At 41.4% G+C, this 22,438-nt stretch overlaps 2 protein-coding genes and 1 pseudogene across 2 annotated transcripts; 2 read left to right on the plus strand and 1 right to left on the minus strand.

Moving 5' to 3' along the window:
• Nucleotides 1-2,098: 2,098 nt before the first annotated feature.
• Nucleotides 2,099-4,596, minus strand: LOC134750157 (uncharacterized). Its single transcript, XM_063685279.1, has 3 exons — nucleotides 4,323-4,596; nucleotides 2,914-3,013; nucleotides 2,099-2,239 (listed from the first exon to the last, which is right to left on the minus strand). Exons 1-3 carry the CDS (start codon nucleotides 4,539-4,541, stop codon nucleotides 2,154-2,156), a joined length of 405 nt encoding a protein of 134 aa, XP_063541349.1. The 5' UTR covers nucleotides 4,542-4,596; the 3' UTR covers nucleotides 2,099-2,153.
• Nucleotides 4,597-5,299: 703 nt separating this feature from the next.
• Nucleotides 5,300-11,182, plus strand: LOC134750352 (uncharacterized). Its single transcript, XM_063685515.1, has 2 exons — nucleotides 5,300-6,329; nucleotides 6,960-11,182. The coding sequence occupies exons 1-2, from the start codon at nucleotides 5,300-5,302 to the stop codon at nucleotides 11,180-11,182; spliced, it is 5,253 nt and encodes a 1,750-aa protein (XP_063541585.1).
• Nucleotides 11,183-12,303: 1,121 nt separating this feature from the next.
• LOC134750353 (uncharacterized) lies at nucleotides 12,304-22,216 on the plus strand (annotated as a pseudogene).
• Nucleotides 22,217-22,438: the final 222 nt, after the last annotated feature.

Genomic DNA, 22,438 nt, shown 5'->3' on the forward strand with positions numbered 1-22,438 from the left:
ACATGCTCTAATTGTTTGAGTTAGAAATTACTTAATTAATGTATAATTTAACGCGTCGAAGACGTTTAGACTAATGAAATAAAACTATGAAAACGGATTATATCGCGTATATTGAATTTATAATACATCCCGACGTTCGAAACGTCGGGATGTATTATAAATTCAATATACGCGATATAATCCGTTTTCATAGTTTTATTTCATGAGTAACTATCGCGGTTAAATATATTGTACAATATCATCAAATGCCTATTAAACAAATGCCTGTTGAAAAAGTGCGTACCTAAGCACAGAATAAGTAATAGTTGACCTATAAATATTATCGCCTGCCGGTGAGCTACGTGAACGAAGCGAGTCAGCAACACGATCACGACTGCCAGTGGCAAATGAAACATTATTAGTAATTAAAAACTATTTGGAAATGGTTTTTGCCAATCCTGAATGCAGGTATGTTAAATTGCTACTGACTGAACGTTTTGTGTGAGTAAAATTTAATACGCACCTATAACAATAACACGTAAGATGATATTGGAATTTGATCCTTAATGTATGGACATTAAGTCCTGTAAATAAATACATAACATGTATGTGCATTGTATATCATTCAGTATGATATTGACTGATGCCTTGGTGACATTGGTGTGTTATTTGTACGGAACTTAAATACTTTATTATTGAATAAATGTATGCAGAACATGCATTGTTATTGTAATACCACACTAGGCTTAGCCTACTGGCTGTGGTGTGCTTGTGTTTAATTTCCAGAGCAGAAATGATCACTTCAACTCCGAGGAATGCATTTGATGGTGCAACAAATATGAAGTTACCGTCGGGCAAGACAAATTTATAGACTGACAATTTGCATATGAAACAAAGTAAACATCTCTAGCATATCGTTGGATGCCATAAACAATATGACTATGACATCCCATGGAGCATGATGTTAGCCTACAATACAACAAAGTGGTTTGTTTATAGCAAAACAGGTAATAAATACTGTGAGATATTTAAATTGAAAGGTGTAAGTATATTTGAATATGTTGTAGTGAATGGTTACCTGAAACCTGTGAAGTGTGGTGGTGAAGTTCAGCGGGGCACGAGTGGAAGACTCCTTCGAGGGCGAAGGTTATTTGGTCAGATGGCCGACTGTTAGCGTGGTTTTTAACGTGCTCCAACTGACAGCGCGGCTGTCATCAGGGTTCTCCCGCATTATTCTACGGAAGCGTCGGTCTGAAGCATTGTAGTGTATCCAGTTCAAAATAAATCGTTTACTCAAGGCCTAGTGCGTTTTACTGTTATTATTAGCTGTTAAAGTTTATTAGAATTAAGTACTTAATTGATATAATAAACAAAAAACCTTTTGTGTTGTTGAAACAATATCTAATCGCGTGTTATATAAGTTACAAACCCTGGTAGCAGTGACGTCAGCGACGTCATAATGACGTAATTATGGCGTCATAATGACGTCGCTGTCGTCATAATGACGTATGAATGCTGTTAGGGAATCAATATAGTCATTCGAATTACGGGCCGCGCGTGATGCTGTACGCTGACGTTGCATTGCAGTCTAGCCTGTATATTTGGCGGGCAGTCGGGGTACAGTCCCCATACAAATTGCAGTCGCGTTGCAGTCCGTCTGTATAGGCCCTAAATGCGGGAATGCGGCAGTTATCTTTGGGACGTTTGAGCGTTTCAGAAAAGGATTTTGATTTGTTGTGCTATATTTTTGCAAAATGTCCAAAAATATAGCAAAACAAATCAAAAAATCCTTTTCTGAAACGCGTAGTACTAACGCTACGCGTAAGCGATGTTTCATGAATAGGTATCAAAGAGAAATGATTGTAATAGAGAGGTAAAGTCTAAGAAAAAAACGTGCCCCTTAGTTTGACTGAATTGTCAAACGTCAACTTTTGTTAACGCAAAATGTATGGACCTGTGGGACCTGTACAGTGCCATCTCGTTTACCTGTCAGATTCGAAGCACGAAATTGTCTTAGATTTTACACATTTTAATTAATGTATCTGATAGGTGTTATGGTTTTTAACTCACCAAAGGGCGCTGCTCGATTTTTCTTGGAGCATCTTAAATTGAGAGTTATCAGGGTTGAAGTGACTTCTGGCATTCATTACATCGGCTATGATGTATTAGTAGATTTATTCGCAAAGTGCTTTTCCTTCGTTGAGTAGAATGGCCCACTCTAGCACGTTGTAAATCCGGGTGTGGGGATTCTCGTTTTTCACTAAAATACACAAATTCAGTAAATAAGGTGTTCTTTATCTGTTATGAAATTTTGGGTCCCATAATTTTTAATTAGCACGTGTGACGACTTAATGTTATTACTGTCTGCAACAGCCAGACGGTTAAAAAAAACAAAAATCTAACACGTACAGTCAAGGGCATAAATATATATACAATCCCAGTTTCAAAAATATGTGTACGCTCTTACACCTTAGACAATAAAGTTGTGTTCAGATATTTTTGAGCCATTTGTCTGGATCGATATTTTCGCCTTTGACTGTACCAGCTTTGGAAAGCGCAACGCTGATATATTGATTGATTATCGATATTTACTTTTAATGTACTTATAGCGTATGAGCCCCTCAAAACCTAGGCAGGGTAGAGGCAGTTGTAGGTAGGTACCTAAGCTGCATGCTAATGTCATACAATTTCTTCTGGCTACAATCAGTCAGTTCTTCAAATAATATTAGTTGATTGTTCCTTTAAGCTTAAACTCGTTTTGCTTAGTCTTCTCGCTTCTCACTAACCACTTGTCTTAAACGTGTGTCGGTCGTGTCGCGATGTTCAAAGCGTTTTACTCATCCTCATACGTTGTTTATAATTTTAGGTTTTTATACTGTTATGTATATGTTTTTGTTCTGAAAAATGTACCGAAACAAACCAAAGCTCACATACCTTGTATTTTAACAAACTCCTTAGTTGGAACATCGGCGATTTTCCACTTCGGTCGGCCGAGGATGAAATGCGTTGTTGAAGGTATGCCTTTGTGATATTCCTAGAAATAATTTAGCCATTCTTGATTTCTTGTCTGTGTATGATGAGAATCTTGACCAATTTTTTAGTCATCCTTTTGCGTTATTTTTCGAGAACGATATTTTCTGTTCTATACAACACAACCGATGTTTGAACCTTTGATTGATTTTTAAGGATTTGCCACACTGGATGCGTTCTGCGGGCAGCGGTCAGGTCAAACTTCAACTTCAAAGGTTGCTGTCAATGTTGTTCATACATAATGCGGGTTTGACCTGACCGCTGACCGCAGAACGCAGTGTGGCAAATCCTTTAGGGTTCCGTACTCAAAGGGTAAAAACGGGACCCTATTACTAAGACTCCGCTGTCCGTCTGTCCGTTTGTCTGTCTGTCCATCTGTCTGTCACTAGGCTGTATCTCATGAAACGTGATAGCTAGAAAGTTGAATTTTTCATAGATGATGTATTTCTGTTGCCGCTATAACAACAAATACTAAAAAGTACGAAACCCTCGGTGCGCGAGTCCGACTCGCACTTGGCCGGTCTATGACTACCACAGGCACACACACATATGAAAGGTGAAACCGGCAAGAGGCGATCGCAACCAGACAACCTTTGGGTAGCAAAGACAAGAAAATGGAAAAATATAGTAGGTGCAGAGAAAAACATAAAAAGTCGAACTGAATATTATCAAATATTAGCGACCCGCCCCGACTTCGCACGGATTTACACAAAACCTGAAAAATTCAATTAAACCTTCTTTCAAGAATAACTCTATTGTTAAATTAAACCGCATGAAAATCCGTTCAGTAGATATTTAGTTTATATCGAACATACAGACAGACGCGGCGGGGCTTTGTTTTAAAGGGTGTAGTGACACATACATAAAACAATATTGTATGAATATTCCTAAGAACACTGCTGTTAGGATCTTAAGAACACTGCGCCGGGGCCCCGCGCGCCGCACTTCTTATGAAGTTGATTTCGATCTCACTGGCAGTCATTTAATCTACAAATAAGAGTGCTGGAGTAGAAAAATATAATATGCGAGAGTCGGACGATGTCGAGCCACTTGTCTTTTTATTTCTTTTTTTACTAGCTTATTATGGTGTTTCACTGCTGGGCAAAGACCTCTCCCGACTCCCGATATAGTGCCTTCTCCGGCCAGTTGCTGAGAAAGGCGCTAGGTCATCCCGCCATCTCCGTCTGGGCCTGTCGCGTCCGCGCCTCTCTTTTGGCATCCACTTGGTAGCTACGCTAGCCCATCTGTCTGGATGCATGCGGCAGACTTGTCTTTATCTATTTAATTTTAAGGAAAATGCGCACAAGCCATACCTGGTCCCATATATTTCTCCTTATGATCTTAGGTTCCTGACGGTCGGATCGGGCGGCCTTAGGGTTATAGTCTGGAGGGTGGTACAACATGTCGTATGGGCATAACGGGACTTGCTTCGGCACCCAGTTCGTGTTGAAATACGTGCCTTTAGACACCGGGATAACCATGCCCGTGGTTTCAGAGCCTTCTACTTTAAAAGACGCAACGGGAGGAGACATTGCCGGATTTGTTTAAAACTAGAATTTAGACAACTTGATTGTGACTTAAATAGTTGATAAATGGGCACAAATTGTGATAAATGCTTTTGGACATTTGGTGTTGATAATTAAAAAATTAAAAGGAGTTGACGGTGATTTAGTTGACAATCAGAAAAAAGATTTGGCTTATACCACACGTAGGCATTACTGAAATCTAAATAATAGCCATGTCATTATTTTTCCACAGCAGATTAAACTGATTAGTTATTACAGATTAATTTAATATATAATAATATAATATATCATAGTAATATATAATTGTCATCAATGTCATCCTAACCAATAACAATCATGTTTTTTAAATTTAAGGTGTCATTGTCTATGTCAAGGAAGTATGGTATACTATGTATTATTTACTTTCCGAACAGACTTTATGGTACCTACTTAACAAATTAAACCTGGGATATTATAATGTGAATATAAAAATAAGATTAGTTAATTGTTCTGTGTATATTTAAATACCCTTGTGGACGACGCACCTTTTTACATGTTTACTTTTTATACTTTTTCTATATTTTTGAATTGTATTGTTTTTTGTAGTTTTATGTTCCTTTTTATATTCTGATTTTGTTTAGTATTCTCCTAGATTTCACAGAATAAACACCTATACTGTCATGAACTAGTGCGCCTATAATTTACATTGTGGTCCATCGTGGATTTAAAAGTGATAGTATAGTGAGTCAAGTGGTAGAGAAGCTGTATTATATTGGTATCTAAAAATGGTTGTCACACGTTCGGTGAAAGCTATTGGTAAGGATGGTAACGAAGGTAAGACCGTTGCGGAGAGTGAGGCTGGGCCGTCGACCGTGCCCTCAACCCCTCTTGTCGACTCGACAACCGCACCACCGGCGCCTTCACAATCCCGTCCCGTAAGTACTTCGTCTCGTTCTTCGTCCACGGTGGTGGCCAGAAGGTTAGCGGCTGAGGCGCAGCACGCGCGTCGCCTCGTCGAGCTAGAGGCACAACAAATACGCCACCGCCGTGAGCTCGAGCGTGAAGCCGCTGAACGTCAAGCTGCTGAACGTCAAGCTGCCGAGCTAGATGCTCGCCGGCTGGCCGATCTGGAACGAGTGACCGCCGACCTAGAGCTAAAAGCGGAAATCGCCGCCATCGAGGCAGACGCGAGTCGTCATAGCTCTAGAAGCAGCCATGTTAACATAGACCAATGGTTCTGTAAGTCTGAAGCTGCCTTTAATCATGAAAATACATTAATTAATAATAATATTTTCAGGGATCTGGAAACTGAAGCCCCTCGTGCGCTTGTCGCATCCCCTGCGCGGACAGCGACTGTGCGCCGCGACTGTGGTGCCGCGATAACGGTGGCTCCCTTCGGACGCCGTGACTATGGTGCTGCGATGACTGCGGCCCCTCTCGAGCGTCCCGAGAGTGGAGAAGTTCCACAGCTGATTAAAAGTCTGGGTGTTTTAGTAGAAAGTGTAAATAAAGGCATTGGCCACGCAATTAATCGTGTTCCTTTACCCCGTTTCGATGGCAAGTCGCATCTAGATTGGCTTGGCTTGAAAAAAGCCTTCGAAAACACGCAAGGTTCCTATACAGCTGCGAATAACTTGTCAAGGCTGAACACTGCGCTGACGGGCGCGGCGCGCGAGGCAGTCGCCGCGCTGCTAGTGTCTGCGCGCGACCCCGGCGTCGTGCTAAACGCGCTCGACGCACGCTTCGGCCGCCCCGAGATCGTGGTGGCACACGAAGTTGCTGCGGTGCGCGCATTGCCGCGCGTGAGCGCTGAAGGTAAGGATTTAGCTGTGTTTGCCAGTCGAGTTCGCAACTGTGTCGAAATAATACGTTTATTGGGTCATACGGAATATCTGGCTTCGCCTGAACTATTTCAGGCCTTAATTACTAAAATATCTCCACTGTTGCGAGCTAAATGGCTAGACTATGCCGTTCGTTATGAGGCTGCCGGTCTGTCAAAGCTAGAAAATCTAGCTGATTTCCTCGCTAACGAAGTCGACCTGCAGTCTCGCTTCGGCATAATCCCTGAGCCGACTACTGCGTCACAAGCGGTAGATAGTAGGCGGGCCAGGGATAATGTGCACGTTGCCGCTGAAAATCATTCTGTGAATTCAACTTCAACATCGCGAAATAACGCTAAATTGAATTCATCGGTGACTGCACCTAAAATTAAATCATGCGTCGTATGTGAAAAACCGCATGATTTAATTCAATGTGACAAATTTAAGTCAATGTCAATCAATGACAGATGGAATTTGATTAAAAAGAAAAGAGTCTGTCATCGATGCCTCAAAGTAGGTTGGCATAGGTTTAATTTTTGTAAGGCGAAGAAAGTTTGTGACGTTGACGGATGTACGTTCCGTCACCACGTATTACTGCACAACCCGAATTACGAGCGTTCCGCAGCAGCGCACGTTGAGGTGGATGACGATGAGCCGGTAGCGGGAACTTCTGGCACTGCACCGCGAGCCCCGACTGCCCACGCCGCAGCACCTACTCTCATGAGCGACTCTGCTTCATACGATGTCGAATCAAAGGAGATTCTGACCCACACATCGACATCGGTTGCCGCGGGATATTCGGCTCAGACGTTGCCTCCGTTGCCTCCTCGTCCGTTATTGAAGATCGTGGCGGTAACCGTGTCCGGTCCGTTAGGTTCCGTCAATGCGTACGCGATGTTAGACGACGGGGCAACGGGTTCGTTCATTGAGCAGGATATCGCCGCGCAAATAGGTGCCTGTGGACCCCAGAGGCGCATGAGGTTAGACTGTGTCGGCGGGTTAGGAAAAGATACGTATGTGCAGTATGTTGATTTCCATATCAAAGGTCGCCGTGGCAAAGATACGTACTATATCAGCAAAGCGCGGGCGATGAAAGGTTTAGGTCTCGCTACTCAAACTCCCGATAGGTCGAGCGTACTTAAATTTTCCCACCTTTCAGACATCGCAGATGAGTTTTGTTACGGCAACATACAGCCGTCGATTATAGTCGGTCTCGATAATTGGCACCTCACAATTCCTAGGGCTATACGCGAGGGTAGTAGAGCAGAACCGGTCGCGATTAATACCGCGTTAGGTTGGGTCCTGTTCGCCTTTGGTTGCAGTAAAGCCGCATCCGCCGAGACCGTCAACCACGCTATAGTGAGCGAGCCCGCGGTCGCGGATGTCGGCGATCGCGCAGTTTTAGAACAGTTGATTCGCGAGCAATATAGTTTAGACTCAATCGGCATTTCGAAACGCGAAGCGCGCAGCGATGATAATGATCGCGCTGTCCAAATTCTTGACCGTACGGCGTGTCGCCTGCCTAACGGGCATTTTGAAGTCGGTTTACTTTGGAAGTCAGACAATTTATCTGTGCCTGATAGTCGCAAGCTTGCCTTATCTAGGTTTTTTAGTCTCGAGAATAAGATGGCCCGTGATTTTCAGTATGCAGATCGTTACCGTGCAAACATACACGACATGTTACGGAAAGGTTATGCTGAACTGTGCACGGAAGAGCCTAGCGCCAAGTCGCCAGTTTGGGTCTTGCCGCATTTCGGAGTAACCAATCCAAACAAACCTAACAAATTAAGAGTCGTACACGATGCTGCTGCTAAAAGTCACGGTGTATCGCTAAATTCACTTTTATTAACCGGCCCAGATTTGTTGCAGCCCCTGCTCGGAATCTTATTGCGGTTTAGAGAGGGAAAAATTGCCCTGACTGGTGATGTTCGCGAGATGTTTCCCCAAGTCAAGATCCGACCAGAGGATCGCGACGCTCAGAGGTTTTTGTGGCGCGACTCGCCCAAAGACCCTATCATGACATACCGTATGTCATCTATGATTTTCGGTGCCGCTTCCAGCCCTTTCACTGCCATTTATATAAAGAACAAAAACGCAGTGGAATGGCAGGAGCGTTTTCCAGACGCGGTTCGAGCCATCATGGTTGATCACTATATGGATGACTGTATAGTGAGCCTAAATTCTGTTGACGAGGCCGCAAAACTTGCTGCCGAGATCACCAACATCCATAAACATGCTGGCTTCGAGATGCGTGCTTGGACTTCAAACAATCCCTCTGCGCTGCGTCTACTACCCAAAGAGAGCTTGGCTGAAGTCCCTGTAGCTAGCAATGACGTAGACGTTGATCTTGGTCGACTCACTGCTCCTGTGCGAACACTGGGACTTATTTGGCAACCCGTTTCAGATAAGATTGGTTTTAACATCGGAATAAAGGGAGAACGTTTGTTGCCAAATAAACTCACTAAGCGTGAAGTGTTGGCTCATGTCATGCGGGTTTTCGACCCACTCGGTATCCTGGCGCCAGTAGTGATTACGGGTCGCATCATGTTCCAAAATGCGTGGCGTAAGGGTATCGATTGGGACGAGGAGTTGTCGCAAAGTGACAGTGCAGCATGGAGACTCTGGTTTGAGGATTTATATGCAATTTCTGGTCTACAGATCCCACGCTGCTACTGCCTTGGCGAATATCGAATCGATAAGTGCGAGCTTCATTTGTTTTGTGACGCGAGCGAGTCGGCGTTCGCTGCGGTTGCATATTGGCGGTTCGTCTTAGAAAATGGTGAAGTGAAGCTGGCGCTTATATGTAGCAAAGTTCGAGTAGCTCCTTTAAAACAAATTTCCATAAATCGCTTAGAGCTCCAAGGAGCGTTGATCGCAGCCCGTCTCGCTTCTACGATTTGCGAAGCACACAGATTCAAGCCTGTCAATCGCATATTCTGGTGCGATTCTATGACGGTTTTAGGGTGGCTTCGAAGCGAGGCGCGCTTATTTAAGCCATTCGTTTCTCACAGAGTAGCCGAGATTATGGAAATAACCGACGTAAAAGAATGGCGATGGGTGCCAAGTCAAATCAACGTTGCGGATGATGCTACCCGCATCAAGCGAGTGACGTTATCATCAAAATCGCGTTGGATTTCGGGTCCTGAATTTTTGCTCTCTTCGGAGTGGCCCAGCGAGCCCAGTTCACCAGAATATCCAGGCATGGAAGAAGAGAGCAAACGTGCAGCGCGTCCCGATTTGGTTCATCTCATTAGTGATGTTGAAAAGCACGATCCAGTCTCAGCCGATCCTAAGCGGTTCAGTTCTTGGGTGAGGCTGGTACGCGCAACAGCATTAGCTCATAAGTATTTGTCATTACTTAGAACCCATTGCCTAACTAGAAAGGGTCTATGTGTAGACAATTTAGTCCGCTTGGAGGGGGGCTTGTGTAGTTTTGTGTTTCAGCCGTTCAACCAATGGCAACAGTTCGCCGCCCCGCGCTCTGTGCGCGAATCTGCCGCGGGCCTGACCGCCGCAGATCTACGTCTAGCTGAACTTCACATTCTGCGCCAGTCCCAGTTGAACACATTTCCTGACGAGATGGCCAGTCTAGATAGCCATCCCGCCCAGCTTCTGCCACGCACCAGCCGTTTATCAAAGCTATCGGTGACTATCGGAGACGACGGACTTATGCGTTTATCTGGCCGTATAAGGACAGCGTCGCAAATACGGGACGAGATGAAAAACCCCATTGTGCTTGATGGCAAAGATCCAGCTGTGCGCCTGCTTGTCGAGCACCACCATCGCAGGGCTACCCACGCCAACACAGAGACCGTTGTGAATGAGCTGCGACAAGATTATCACCTTTTGTCACTGAGAAGTACCGTCCGCAATATCACCTACAACTGTTTGTTTTGCCGAATACGCCGGGCCAAGCAGTTTCAACCCGTGACGGGAGACTTACCAGAAGCACGCCTTGGACACCACAAACGGCCATTTACATTCACAGGGCTGGATTACTTCGGTCCAGTACAAGTTTCCATTGGCCGAAGACGCGAAAAGAGATACGTCGCCCTTTACACCTGCCTCGTAGTACGTGCAGTCCATTTGGAAATTGTCGACAGTCTGTCAACCGACTCTGCGATTATGAGCCTCCGCCGGTTCATCGCTCGAAGAGGTACCCCATCAGAGCTGTGGTCAGATAATGGGACTGCATTCGTGGGTGCCAGCCGGGAGCTTCGACGCTTATACGACGACGCTACGTCCCAGTTCGCTGCTGCGCAGAGAATTAACTGGCGTTTCATCCCCCCGGCGGCACCGTTTATGGGTGGCTGCTGGGAGAGGCTTGTGAAGAGCGTGAAAACTGCACTCAAGGTGACTCTCACTGAGCGAGCTCCAACTGACGAGGTTCTACGTACACTTTTGGCTGAGGCGGAGGCCTTGGTGAATTCCCGGCCGCTTACTCATGTTTCCGTGGACCCTCAGAGTGAAGAATCACTGACGCCTATGCATTTCCTGCTGGGTACTTCTTCGGGACGCCCAATTCCAGCCACATCGTCAGAAACGGACCTCCTGTCACGTTCCAGCTGGCGTAAGGCCGTCAGATTGTCAGAACATTTTTGGCGCCGCTGGTTGAAAGAATATCTTCCGACACTAATACCCAGACGTGGTCGAGGTGAAGTTCCTCAAATTGCAATTGGTGACTTGGTGCTCATAGCGGACGGCAATACTTCCCGAGGTTCCTGGCTCCGTGGACGCGTCACAGCTGTTTTCCCAGGCCCTGATGGCATCATACGAGTTGCGGACGTGCACACCAATGGAGGCATTTTGCGGCGGCCCCTGCGGAAGCTGGTGAAGCTCCCCCTTTAACAAAAAAGGGGGGAAATGTGGACGACGCACCTTTTTACATGTTTACTTTTTATACTTTTTCTATATTTTTGAATTGTATTGTTTTTTGTAGTTTTATGTTCCTTTTTATATTCTGATTTTGTTTAGTATTCTCCTAGATTTCACAGAATAAACACCTATACTGTCATGAACTAGTGCGCCTATAATTTACAACCCTAGTAGGTGTAGGTACGTAGAATCAATGAAAATTGTAATTTTATTTTATAAGTACTTTAAAGCAAAGCCTAAGTTACAAGTCATGTCGATACACAGACTAACTTATTAATTGAGAATATATCAAAGAGTAGTATAAGAGTATATGTCTTTGGTATATGTATACTATGTCTATGATCGAGAGCGTATCTTATGTCACGATTGTCACAAATGGCATTAACATTGTGTCAAAATTTCATTTTATGATTTTTTTTTGCTAAACAGTTTTTATTATCAGTTTTTATTATGATAATTGAAATATATAAAATTATGTAAAATGGATAATTACGACCTGGCTTCTGGAGTTCTAGGTCCGTGATTTATATTACATGTGAATGTTTTTGTTTTGACGTTTATTTTATATTTTGTTATTTTGTAGATTCTTGGGATTTGCTTTATCCTATTTCGGATACATACATAGACCGAAAGAAAAGAAGTGTAAGAGTTAGTAATTTAAATCTGCTTTCATCCTCTGCGTCACTTTTTTTAAAGGAAACATCGTATACTCCGGTAAGTAATACTTAACTATATGTATTTAAAATATGAGTAGATCATACAATTCTCACAATCCCTTTGTAGCGTCCCACTTACTTCCATGTTCAAAGTAACAGCAAAGGAGAACTGACAATCGCAGTCCTTATTTCAATATACATTTTCACCCCCCCTATTTCCCGCCGTTTTAGCTAGGCCAACCCATGTGCAATTTTTCAATGTAAGTATGTTATCTAAAATATTCAACACTCGCGTTACAGGTATTGTTTTGCCCAACTCTGCTATTACCTTGCTGCTGTTGGGCAAAAAATTGCTTGATTGAAACAATGTCTATATAAAATAAAAATGAAATCGGATGATATCGCGTATTTTGTGTTGGATGATGTTGAACATAATTGATGCTATTTCGCACGCCGCTCCGGTGTTCGCTAGCGCGCGCGTATAACAGCATATCAGCAGGCTATTACCCAGTGTTTGGTGGTTTTTACAAAAGTTATCCCTCAGAATATCATAGGCCTCTCATCCAAGTGACTGTATGTCCAAAATCTCCAATAACTGTCGCCAACGCCCACGAGAGACGAAAGCGACATAAAAACAAATCCGCTGACTACTCCGACCATTCCATTTCTGCAAAAAAGGTTTACATCGTTGTACCAGGGAAGAAAAAAGATAAAATCGGTGTCATTGAAACTACAAATGCTGGGATCTATAAGAAAATAAACGATAATAAGTTATTATCGGAATGCATAATAAAAAGCTATTTTAAAGATATGAATACAACCAGGAAAAAGTGCTCGGACAAGACAAAGGAGACAGAAAATTCATTACAAGCTATTCCAGAATGTAGCCCCGGTTGCGCTTATATGAACATGAACAAGACGAAAAATGTATCGGCTAATAGATCAGGATCAGCGTCCCCTGTTAGATCAAATTACACAACTGGCACGAAAACCGAATCAACCATAATCAATAGAACAACGACTTTGTCACAAAAACAAACATCGAAATCGCCTGATAGAAACAGTTTGAAGAATGACGAAGCAAAAACAAAGTCACCTGTTCGCTCAAATCAACAAAAGACAAGGATTAACATTTATCAGTCAGATAAGAATCAAAATAATCAAAGTGCAAAATCACCGGACACATTTAGTGTAAGTCGCAAGCGATCTATCGAATCAGTAATTGCTGAGGAAAAACGAAAGATATCAGAGAGATACGATATGAGTGGCGTGGATACCAGTCGTCCTGGTCGGATAAGGATTACAGGGCGTTTAGGACTCACGGAAGATGACAAATGCATCCTAAAATGTGATGCTACTCTTAATGACAAGCCGAGTAAGTAATAAACCTACTTAATTCAATTACTAAAGTTATTTAGCTATGCATCACATTCCACCTTTAAATATATTCTGGTATTTTTAATACATAATACACAATACATATACATAAATGGTGTACTCTTTTTTCTTTTAGTCCCGACGCAATTTCACGCAGCAGATTGCGCAATGCTACCGCTATGTTACGAGGCTTGTAACGAAGAATTTAGGTAAGAAGTTTGGACGATACATCAGTTGAAGTTACTTTATAAGCGGTGGCCGCTAAAACATTTTTTTAAAGATTGAAATCTTGAAATCATTTACCTAAGCGTCTACAATTTAAATATTCCAGGTCTCTTAGAAAACAGCGTGACGCTAAAGTACAAGCAAAAGAAAGTCCCATGGGAGCCCGCTTTTATGCACCTGCAACGATAGGGTAATTTAAAAAGTGATCCATTCATCCCTATCCTATCCTATTTTGCCAGTAATGCTTTTTTGATTTAAAGAGAACGTCCGTTATAAGCATGTTTTTAAATTAACCTTTTTTTTAGGAAAGAATCGCAAGCGACGCAAGTCGATTTTCAATTCATATACTCAACAGCTACTAGTCGAACGGAAGACTCCAGCCGTGGTAAAATAATGCAAAAATGTGCTTGCGTAAACACCGTCGATAATGCTAGGGGCATATATTATGATAATAAAGAAGATGCAGGCATTGGCCTCAAGAAACATCATAACCCTCTTATTGTAATATCTGTTTATTCTAAAAATGAAGAATTAAGTGAGAACAGCGGTGATACAAAACCCACACACACTAAAACAAAGGACTATAAAAAAGACATAAAAAAAATTGGACGCAGTCGATCTCCTTCGCCAGCAAAACACAGCAAAAAAGTAGTTGAAAAGAAATCTGACAATCGCGTTAACGCATCCACCTCTAAAAAAACTGTGCGTGATACAGCTAGAAAAGTAACCAGGTCAAAACTTAATCAAACTCAAAGTCGAAGTACTGTCCGAACAACAAGTACCAAAACTAAGATCGAGAGCAGAACAACCAAAAGCAGGTCCCCTAAAGCTCAAAGAACTCCACCACAAAGTAGGCGATCAAATAGCCCTCCAATTAAACAGGAAGAAGCTAATGTTCCTGAAAAGTTGAAAAGGGCTTTGATAGACGATTTTACCAAGACTTATACTGAACATATTAATCATAGAAATACACATTTAGATATACCACTACAAACGAAACACAACGTTTCCAATATTACCATTGATATAGAAGGCGATAGTGAATACTACAATGTTAAGTTGGAACAAGATGCCGGGAAGCTGAACACAGAGCTGACTGTTCGCAAGCCGTCTCGACGACCTCGGGCAGGTGATAACACTATGTCCACTATGGGAGAAACGGATACAACGTCGTTAGAAAACTTTTTATACATGCCAGAAGACGAGCATAGAAAGCGATCATTTTCACAAACATTAATGTTTGATGGGGTAAATAATGTTTTCATTATAAACTGATCTTTTTTTCAGCATTTGCATCGTCGGCAAAGCTTTTGCTAGGGCCACCTTGGCTAAACTACAAAAGCTAGCTGACCGCGTATATCCAGAGGCACAATGCGGCTTTCGGGCCCGACGGTCAACTGTCGACATGATATTTTCGCTTAGACAGTTACAGGAAAAGTGTAGGGAGCAAAAGAGTCCTGTAGTCGTAGCTTTTGTCGACCTTAACAAGGCCTTTGACACTGTGAGCAGAGAGGGGCTATACTCGGTTCTTGTCAGTATTGGTTGCCCTCCAAAGCTCCTGAAGACAGTAAAATCATTCCACGAGGGTATGGAAGCCACAATCCTACACAACGGTGAAACATCTGCTCCCTTCGACGTCCGCCGAGGCGTTCGACAAGGTTGTGTATTGGCACCTACTCTCTTCGGAATATTCTTTTCTGTACTCTTGAAGGTTGCTTTTGGAGACGACCTACAGGGCATACACCTGTACACAAGATCCGACGGTCAGATGTATAACTTAACGAGGCTTAAGTCCAAACGCCATAGAGCGGACTTATTTGTAGACAGCCTTCTCTTCGCTGACGATGCTGCTTTCGTCGCTCACAGTGAGTCTCAGCTGCAGACAATCATGGACAAATTTTCAAAAGCCTGCGACCTCTTTTCCATGTCCATTAATGCCAAGAAAACCGTCATACTAGCGCAAGGGTGTTCAGCACAGCCAAAGATCATGCTTAACGGCGCGCCTCTCGAGGTGGTCAGCAAGTTTTGTTACCTTGGCTCGCTTGTATCGAGCAATCTCTCGCTTGACGCGGAGATCGACTCTCGCATCGGCAGAGCAGCCACTACGTTCGGGAGGCTCCGTGCAAGGGCTTGGGACAACAATCATCTCACGGTAAAAACGAAAATGCTTATTTACCAAGCGTGTGTCCTAAGCACACTTCTGTACGGAGCGGAATCCTGGACAACTTACGCAAAACAAGAACGCCGGCTGAACACCTTTCACATGCGCTGTCTGCGGAGCATATTTGGCATCACATGGAAGGATCGCGTGACAAACGAGTCTGTTCTAGGCCAGGCACAGCTCCCTAGTATCACAGCCATACTAAAGAAGAGACGACTGAGGTGGCTTGGGCATGTGCATCGTATGGAACGGACTCGTTTACCACGTCAAATCCTGCTAGGAGAGATTGCAGACGCAAAAAGACCGGTCGGGCGGCCAATGCTGCGCTTCAAAGATTGTGTCAAGCGTGATATGGTTGCCTTTAATATCCCATGCAACCAATGGCAGAAACTGGCCGAAGACCGACCCATGTGGCGTCGTGTTGTCCATGATGGCCAATCCAAGCACGACGATGCCTGGTTTACCTATTTGAAAGAAAAACGCTTGGGGCGCCACGAGCAGGCCTCCAACCCCCGCCCACCTGGGGGAGCATACACCTGCCGCGTGTGTGGACGAGGGATCCTCTCCCGCATAGGGCTACACAGCCACGAACGCAAGTGTCGTTACCGGGATGCTGCTTAAAACATCTGGCACAGATGAAAAGGCCTATTATTATATAAACTGATCTTTTTTTAATGGGGTTGGCCGGTCGAAGTATTTAGCAGATGGCGCCAGCATAGCTTGCCCTGTCAATCCCTAGAATTGTGTCAAATTTTTGTTTTTTTAATGGAATTTTATGCCCTGGATGGGCTGGATGCCAGCCCTTTGAACCAAATCTCATAGAAAAAGGGACAAGATATGGTGGCGCCATCTATGCAAACCTTTGAGAGTTGCCAACCCCATTGCACGAAGTGTACGAGGGGACCAGAGAAGTTTTTTAGAATATCATAACTGTTTTAACTAGGCAAAATTGTATTATTTCCAAAATTAATCAAGGGGCTAACAAATATATATAGTCTGTTGGCCTTTTCATCGCTATTGTAAGTACATTTGGTCAATGGGTCTCTATGCCGCTCTTGCACATTCAAGATAATAAAGAATTATCATGGTTATATGTAGTCCTGGTACAGTCAACAGCAGAAGTTGCTAAGCTGGCGAGGGGTTAAAAATGATCTTGACGCGACTTTATTATTAAGTAAGAGAATAAGAGCATGTCAAGGTAATTGTCTGAACACCTCGCCCGCTTAGCAACTTCTGCTGCTGACTGTACACAAGGAAAAAATACCACCAGCAATTGAAATCGTGCGTTCAAACCTAGGTTCTGCTTTACCTAAAGAAAGCTCGTTCTCAAAAAATGCAAAAAGATTAGTAAAAAAAAATCGGTCAGGATCCTTACCGTACACAGATCTTAAAGATCTTAAGGGTTATTCATTGATTGTTTTTACACCAGATTAGACCAGTTGATACGTACTTCTTATTTTACTTTTTGCATACGCTTTATTTTTATGTGCTTTATTCAAAATAATACGATTAAGATTAACGCAATTAGTTTACACTAGTTTATTTTCTAAAAGGTGGCATGGTTGTGTTTCACAGACAGATCTGACGATGGGCGGTGAAAACGATAAAGGCAATACATTAAAAGTAAAGGACAGTATCGAAATATCTCACAGGTTGGTTATTAGAAGAATGTTTCTAGGCAATCTCAACATACATCTTATAGTAGCGTCGAAATAAGTCAAATGCGCTGTACCCATATCAAATAGACGTCTTGTATTTAAACAATGACAATATTCTGGATGATTTTGAGCATGGCAATTTGCGTAAAAAATCCATACCTTGGACATATCTTAGATAGGCTGATTTAAGAGCAAGTTCGGCCGAATTACCTTCCCACATAAACGGAATATCGTTCTCATTTTAAAACTATGTGTTGGATTGTAACGGAACTTTGCATATATGTATGTCGGTAATTAGTTTATATAGCTCCAGTTTAAAAAACAAACGAAATACAGCAAAAACAAGTCTTGTTTGAAAAACTTAAATTTGCTGTACTTTTTTACAATATACCTAAATACGTACCTTATCTTATTGTAAGTACAAAGTTTCAGAGCAATCTAGCGAGTCGTTTTAAAATGAGAGCGTAATTACGTTTGTATGGAGAACGGAGGTTGCTGCGGACTTAGACAACCAGCTGTAAAAGTGCATACCCACTTTATGAATGAATTCATGAAGGGGGTATGAATTTTTGCACCACACTACAATAAATTTATCGTGTTGAATAAATTTGTAGGGCTCTATTTGCGTAGTTCCTTTTCCTTCCTATTTTAGTTCATTTTCTTGGAAAAATTACGTACATAGTTTCGCTGAACGTCCTTTCAGGCGTGAAACAAAAGCCAGCAACGATGTTTCCAACGACGTTGATACGAAATATTTAGGTAATATGTTTTTCGTTTTTTATATTGCATAGTTAATCTCAGAGGTCTGAGGCACTGTTTGAGTTAACATTTTCGTGATTATTAGTAACTTTTGTAAGTCCCACTAGTCCCACTACAAAGGGCACGAGGCAAAGATTTTACTGTGATGGAGTTATAATTTTTTATTTCCACATTTAAATCGTTTATGTTTTAGACCAGATAAAGCACTTCCAAGGCGACGACTGCTCGATTTCAAATCCTGTAACAAGAGACAGGGAAATTCAAAAACTTCTAGGAATAGATAAAGGAGTCGGAAAATATAAGACCAAGCCATCGCAAGTAAGTAGACAAAATTTTGGCATTTTTAAATATGAGTTCTATAAGATGGTGGTGGTTGGTTTGTTGGTTGTTTTACCTCTACGCTTAAGATTTGCAACTTTTATTGTTTCTTAATTTTTTTTTGATGTGTAATAAAGATTATTTATTTTATGTTGTAAATATGTATTTTTTGTTTTTTTTAGCCATCAACTGTGGCCAGCAAAAGCAGCCAAGTTGGAATAAAAGAAAATAATAGGTGTTACATTTACGTTATACATTTACTGTGTTGAAGGCGTTTATGTTATTACTAACGATATTCCTCGTAACTTGAGCATCTATCACACTGAGGTCCCTATTTACTAGAAACGACACGTGTATAATAATTTATGTATTTTATGTTACTCATTTTACCTCTGGATTGGTGTTTTAAATATACCTACTTTTTTTGACAGTGACAGAACTATTATGATAAAGAAAACGAAGAACGAAAAAAACTCTTTATATGATGTTGTTATCAATGTTACGTTAGTTAAACCTCTCCATCAATTGGCATGGAATAAGAATATTCAATCGTTTTATCATTTGAGCTTGCGCAGACCAAAAGCAATAATCTTAACACGTCGTCAATACGATAAATTAAAAAGAAGAATTTATAACAGTTTAATCGCAAAACATGATTCGTATTTTGCAAAAGATTACTACAATGATCGCAGGCTTCATGACTTTCTTAAGCATAATTTGAAAATAGTTAGAGCTAATGCTAAAAACAAAATTTTGCATTACGACAAGGACTCTCAGACTGAAAACGTTCTAATGGATCAAATGTGCGCTACGGCATCTGACGTACATACATACACAATTAGTAAAACAGACTGTGGAGATGTCGGCTCTACGGACATCGAAAATTGTAAAACGAGTTCAAGTTCAATTACATTTGAAAATTCTGTTAATACTAATTTCCCTCAGCAAGTAATAAACGTCAACAATTACCATGTTATGCATAATACTCTAAGAACCATTTACGTAGCCAGGGATCACATACAACCGAATAACGGACGATTTAAACAGGATCATGTTATGAAAACTGAGTCAGTTAAAGATATTCATTATAGAAAGATGGATATTAGAAAACAGAGAGTAAGATTTTCGTCTTCAGACTCGGCAAATTATCTATCAAGAGCTGAAGACGTTAAGAAAATGGATACATGCTCTATTCAAACCATTTTTAAATGTAAGTTAAAAATGCTTTTTTTACTGTTTATTAAAATTAAAAAATATAGCAAGCGATAGTAGGCTTTTGTTCCCAGTTATTGAAAAAAAAACATCCCGCACATTTGCAATATTCTTTTCTAGAAGGGAATTTTCTAGAATACTTGCTTAATTAATTAGCTGTGATTGTGTCTCTAGCATTTTACAAAAAAGCATACCCGAATCCCGGCTGATTTGAGAGATGTAAACGCCCTGGGGGCCTAGCCAAAATGACAATCATACATCTACAAGCGAATATGTAGAGCATAATCCTTTGCCATCGTATTTTCTCGGAAACGTTTGTATTTGTCATGCTACTTCAGTCAACCTCCGTACTTTTTGTACTGAGACTGACTGAAATAGCATAACACGTTCTTTGCGTTTCCGTGAAAATACAATGGTAAAACATGGTATGCACTATATCTGTCTATACTAACGCCGATCGAAAAGCCACGAAAATCAGGCCAGTGGTCATTTTCATACATTATAAAAATTTTGATTGGCGTTTTCTATCAAGGATTGCCTCTATGATAGACCCCCCCTAGATTCGGTAGACTCGGTAGAGCTACGTCAGGCGCGAACAATTATATTTAAAGCAGTATTTAAGTGTACATTTTTATATACTAATTCTCAACGTTTTACTCTAGGTCATCGAAAATCTGTAACACCAAATCTCGGCACCTCGGTTTGTACACTGAGCAACAGTAGCGGAAATATTGGCTCGAGATTTAAATTGTTCGAGGACTCAATTCAAGACAAGCCTAAGAAACCGTTTCTTAAAAGACTAATTTCCTGCTTAGTCTTCAAGATCTCACCGGTGTCACAGACAAAACACCCAAGAGCTCTGCTTGATAGTGGGAGTCCGAATAGTTCTTTCGACTCTTATTATATCAGCACTTCGCTTGGTGTAAGTTTCTACAAGGTTTTATTTTTCTTGCTATGTACGCATCATGTACCTAACCATGTAAGATGTCTTCAGAATTAGCAAAGCAATTGAGCTGGTCATAATTTGAAAAATCGATGACATTATGATGACATCGCATCGAACTGATCATTATGGAGACCTAAGATGGCCACAAAATTAGGTGATAAAACAGTACATAGAAATTGAGTTTGTTGGAATTGTCTAGATAAGTAGTGAGTTTAGGTTGATGACTGTGGAAATAAAAGTACAGTTAGCAGTTGGCTATAAGCTAAAGTAAGTAAATGATTTACTTATGTCCAGTGGTGGATTAAGCTTAGATTAGTGAAATTTATAAATTCTACAGCCTTATATGTGCCTGCGTGCTTTACTGCTAAAATATCTGAAGTTTAGCGCCAAATACCAATTATGACTAGTTTTCACCAAAGCGTCACGGAAGGAAGCCGCCATGCCACGAACTAAATTAATATCTTTTCTCCTCACTAGCTCGGAAAGTTGTCGTTTATCCTTCAATACAAGCGGGGAAAAACGCGTTTTATCCACTAGTGGGGAAAGTAATTTGACTTTGGATGGAGCGTGTTTAAGTAGCTTGACAGATAACAAAACGTAAAACGTTCATGATAATGGTTCGTTCGATATTAATTATCATTAAATAAATGGTTTGAGAATCTAATAAAAAATACCAAATTTAGCTTTATTTAATGATTTTAAGTCATAAACCTTAAAATTCCATAAGAAACGTTTGTTTTTTTATAATGATGTTAAATATAATTCTGAACGCACAAGTTGAGTCGATGCAATTTCAAGACGCATCGTTGACATTTCATACATCAGAAATGTCAACATTGTCAACAATTTTTTTACTTAAAACTTACTTCTCGTGTGTTGAAACACTCGCTACGCTCAGGATTATATTTTAGAACCACTCGCTTCGCTCGTGGTTCACCTATAGAATCCTTTCGCTTGCTCGTGTTTCAGTTCTACACTCGCGGGTAAAATACAACTTTGCACCCTTGTATAACAAATAACTATTGAAATGCAACACGCCTTTCATTCGCGAGGTAGCAATGTGTCGCCTATTATCAACCACTATTGTACTTGTATAGTAACATAAGTACTTAATATATATTGTTATTGATAAATATCCTTGGCTACTTATTAAACTACATACAAGCTCCTGCCCGCAACTTTGTTTGCGAGGAAGGATAATGATGCTTTGTCTAATTATGCTATGTCTTTCATTGCGACCAAATTGTCTCCAAACCAAATTTCATCTAAATCGGTTGATCGGTTTAAGCGTGAAGAGGTTCAGACATAGACAGAGGTACTTTCGGATTTATAATGAGTCAGGATTAGTAAGGATTGGTTAACTTCTAGAGAATTCTGGAATTAAGTCCGCCATTTGTACTATCTTAGTCTGTCAATTAAATAGTCTGACAGATTTTCCGGTGAGCTTTACACTACGCCGTACACGCTAAACAGGGCCTTATGTTGCAGGCAATAGAGATGAGTTCATCCTTGTACGAAACGAGTGCATCATTCTACAGCGACCACACCGTGCCTGGTACCAAGATCAAAGGTGGATTCCTTAGTTCGGTCCGGGGCTTGCTTACTCGCAAGTGTTAAAAGATTTCTGGCTCATTGCGTAGGATGTAGATAAACGAACTGTTTTTTCGAAATTATCGACTGACTGCTCAGTCTTCTAAAGAAAACGGCAAATTTATTAAAAGTTTTACGTACATACCACTTTTTAATTAGATTTTTTTTAATGTTAGTCCTATTCAGAATTACAAGCTCTTTAGGTCCTAATAGGGAGATTTTTTCCCATTCCGTTACCATTTTTCATAGGCTTTGTATGATGGTAACAAAATGGAAGGAACGAAAAATGTTAGACACTTTTTTTTTCTACAAGGATCGAGAGAGCTC

The sequence above is a fragment of the Cydia strobilella genome, chromosome 19, assembly GCF_947568885.1.
Source record: "Cydia strobilella chromosome 19, ilCydStro3.1, whole genome shotgun sequence".
In the NCBI taxonomy this organism is placed as follows: domain Eukaryota; kingdom Metazoa; phylum Arthropoda; class Insecta; order Lepidoptera; family Tortricidae; genus Cydia; species Cydia strobilella.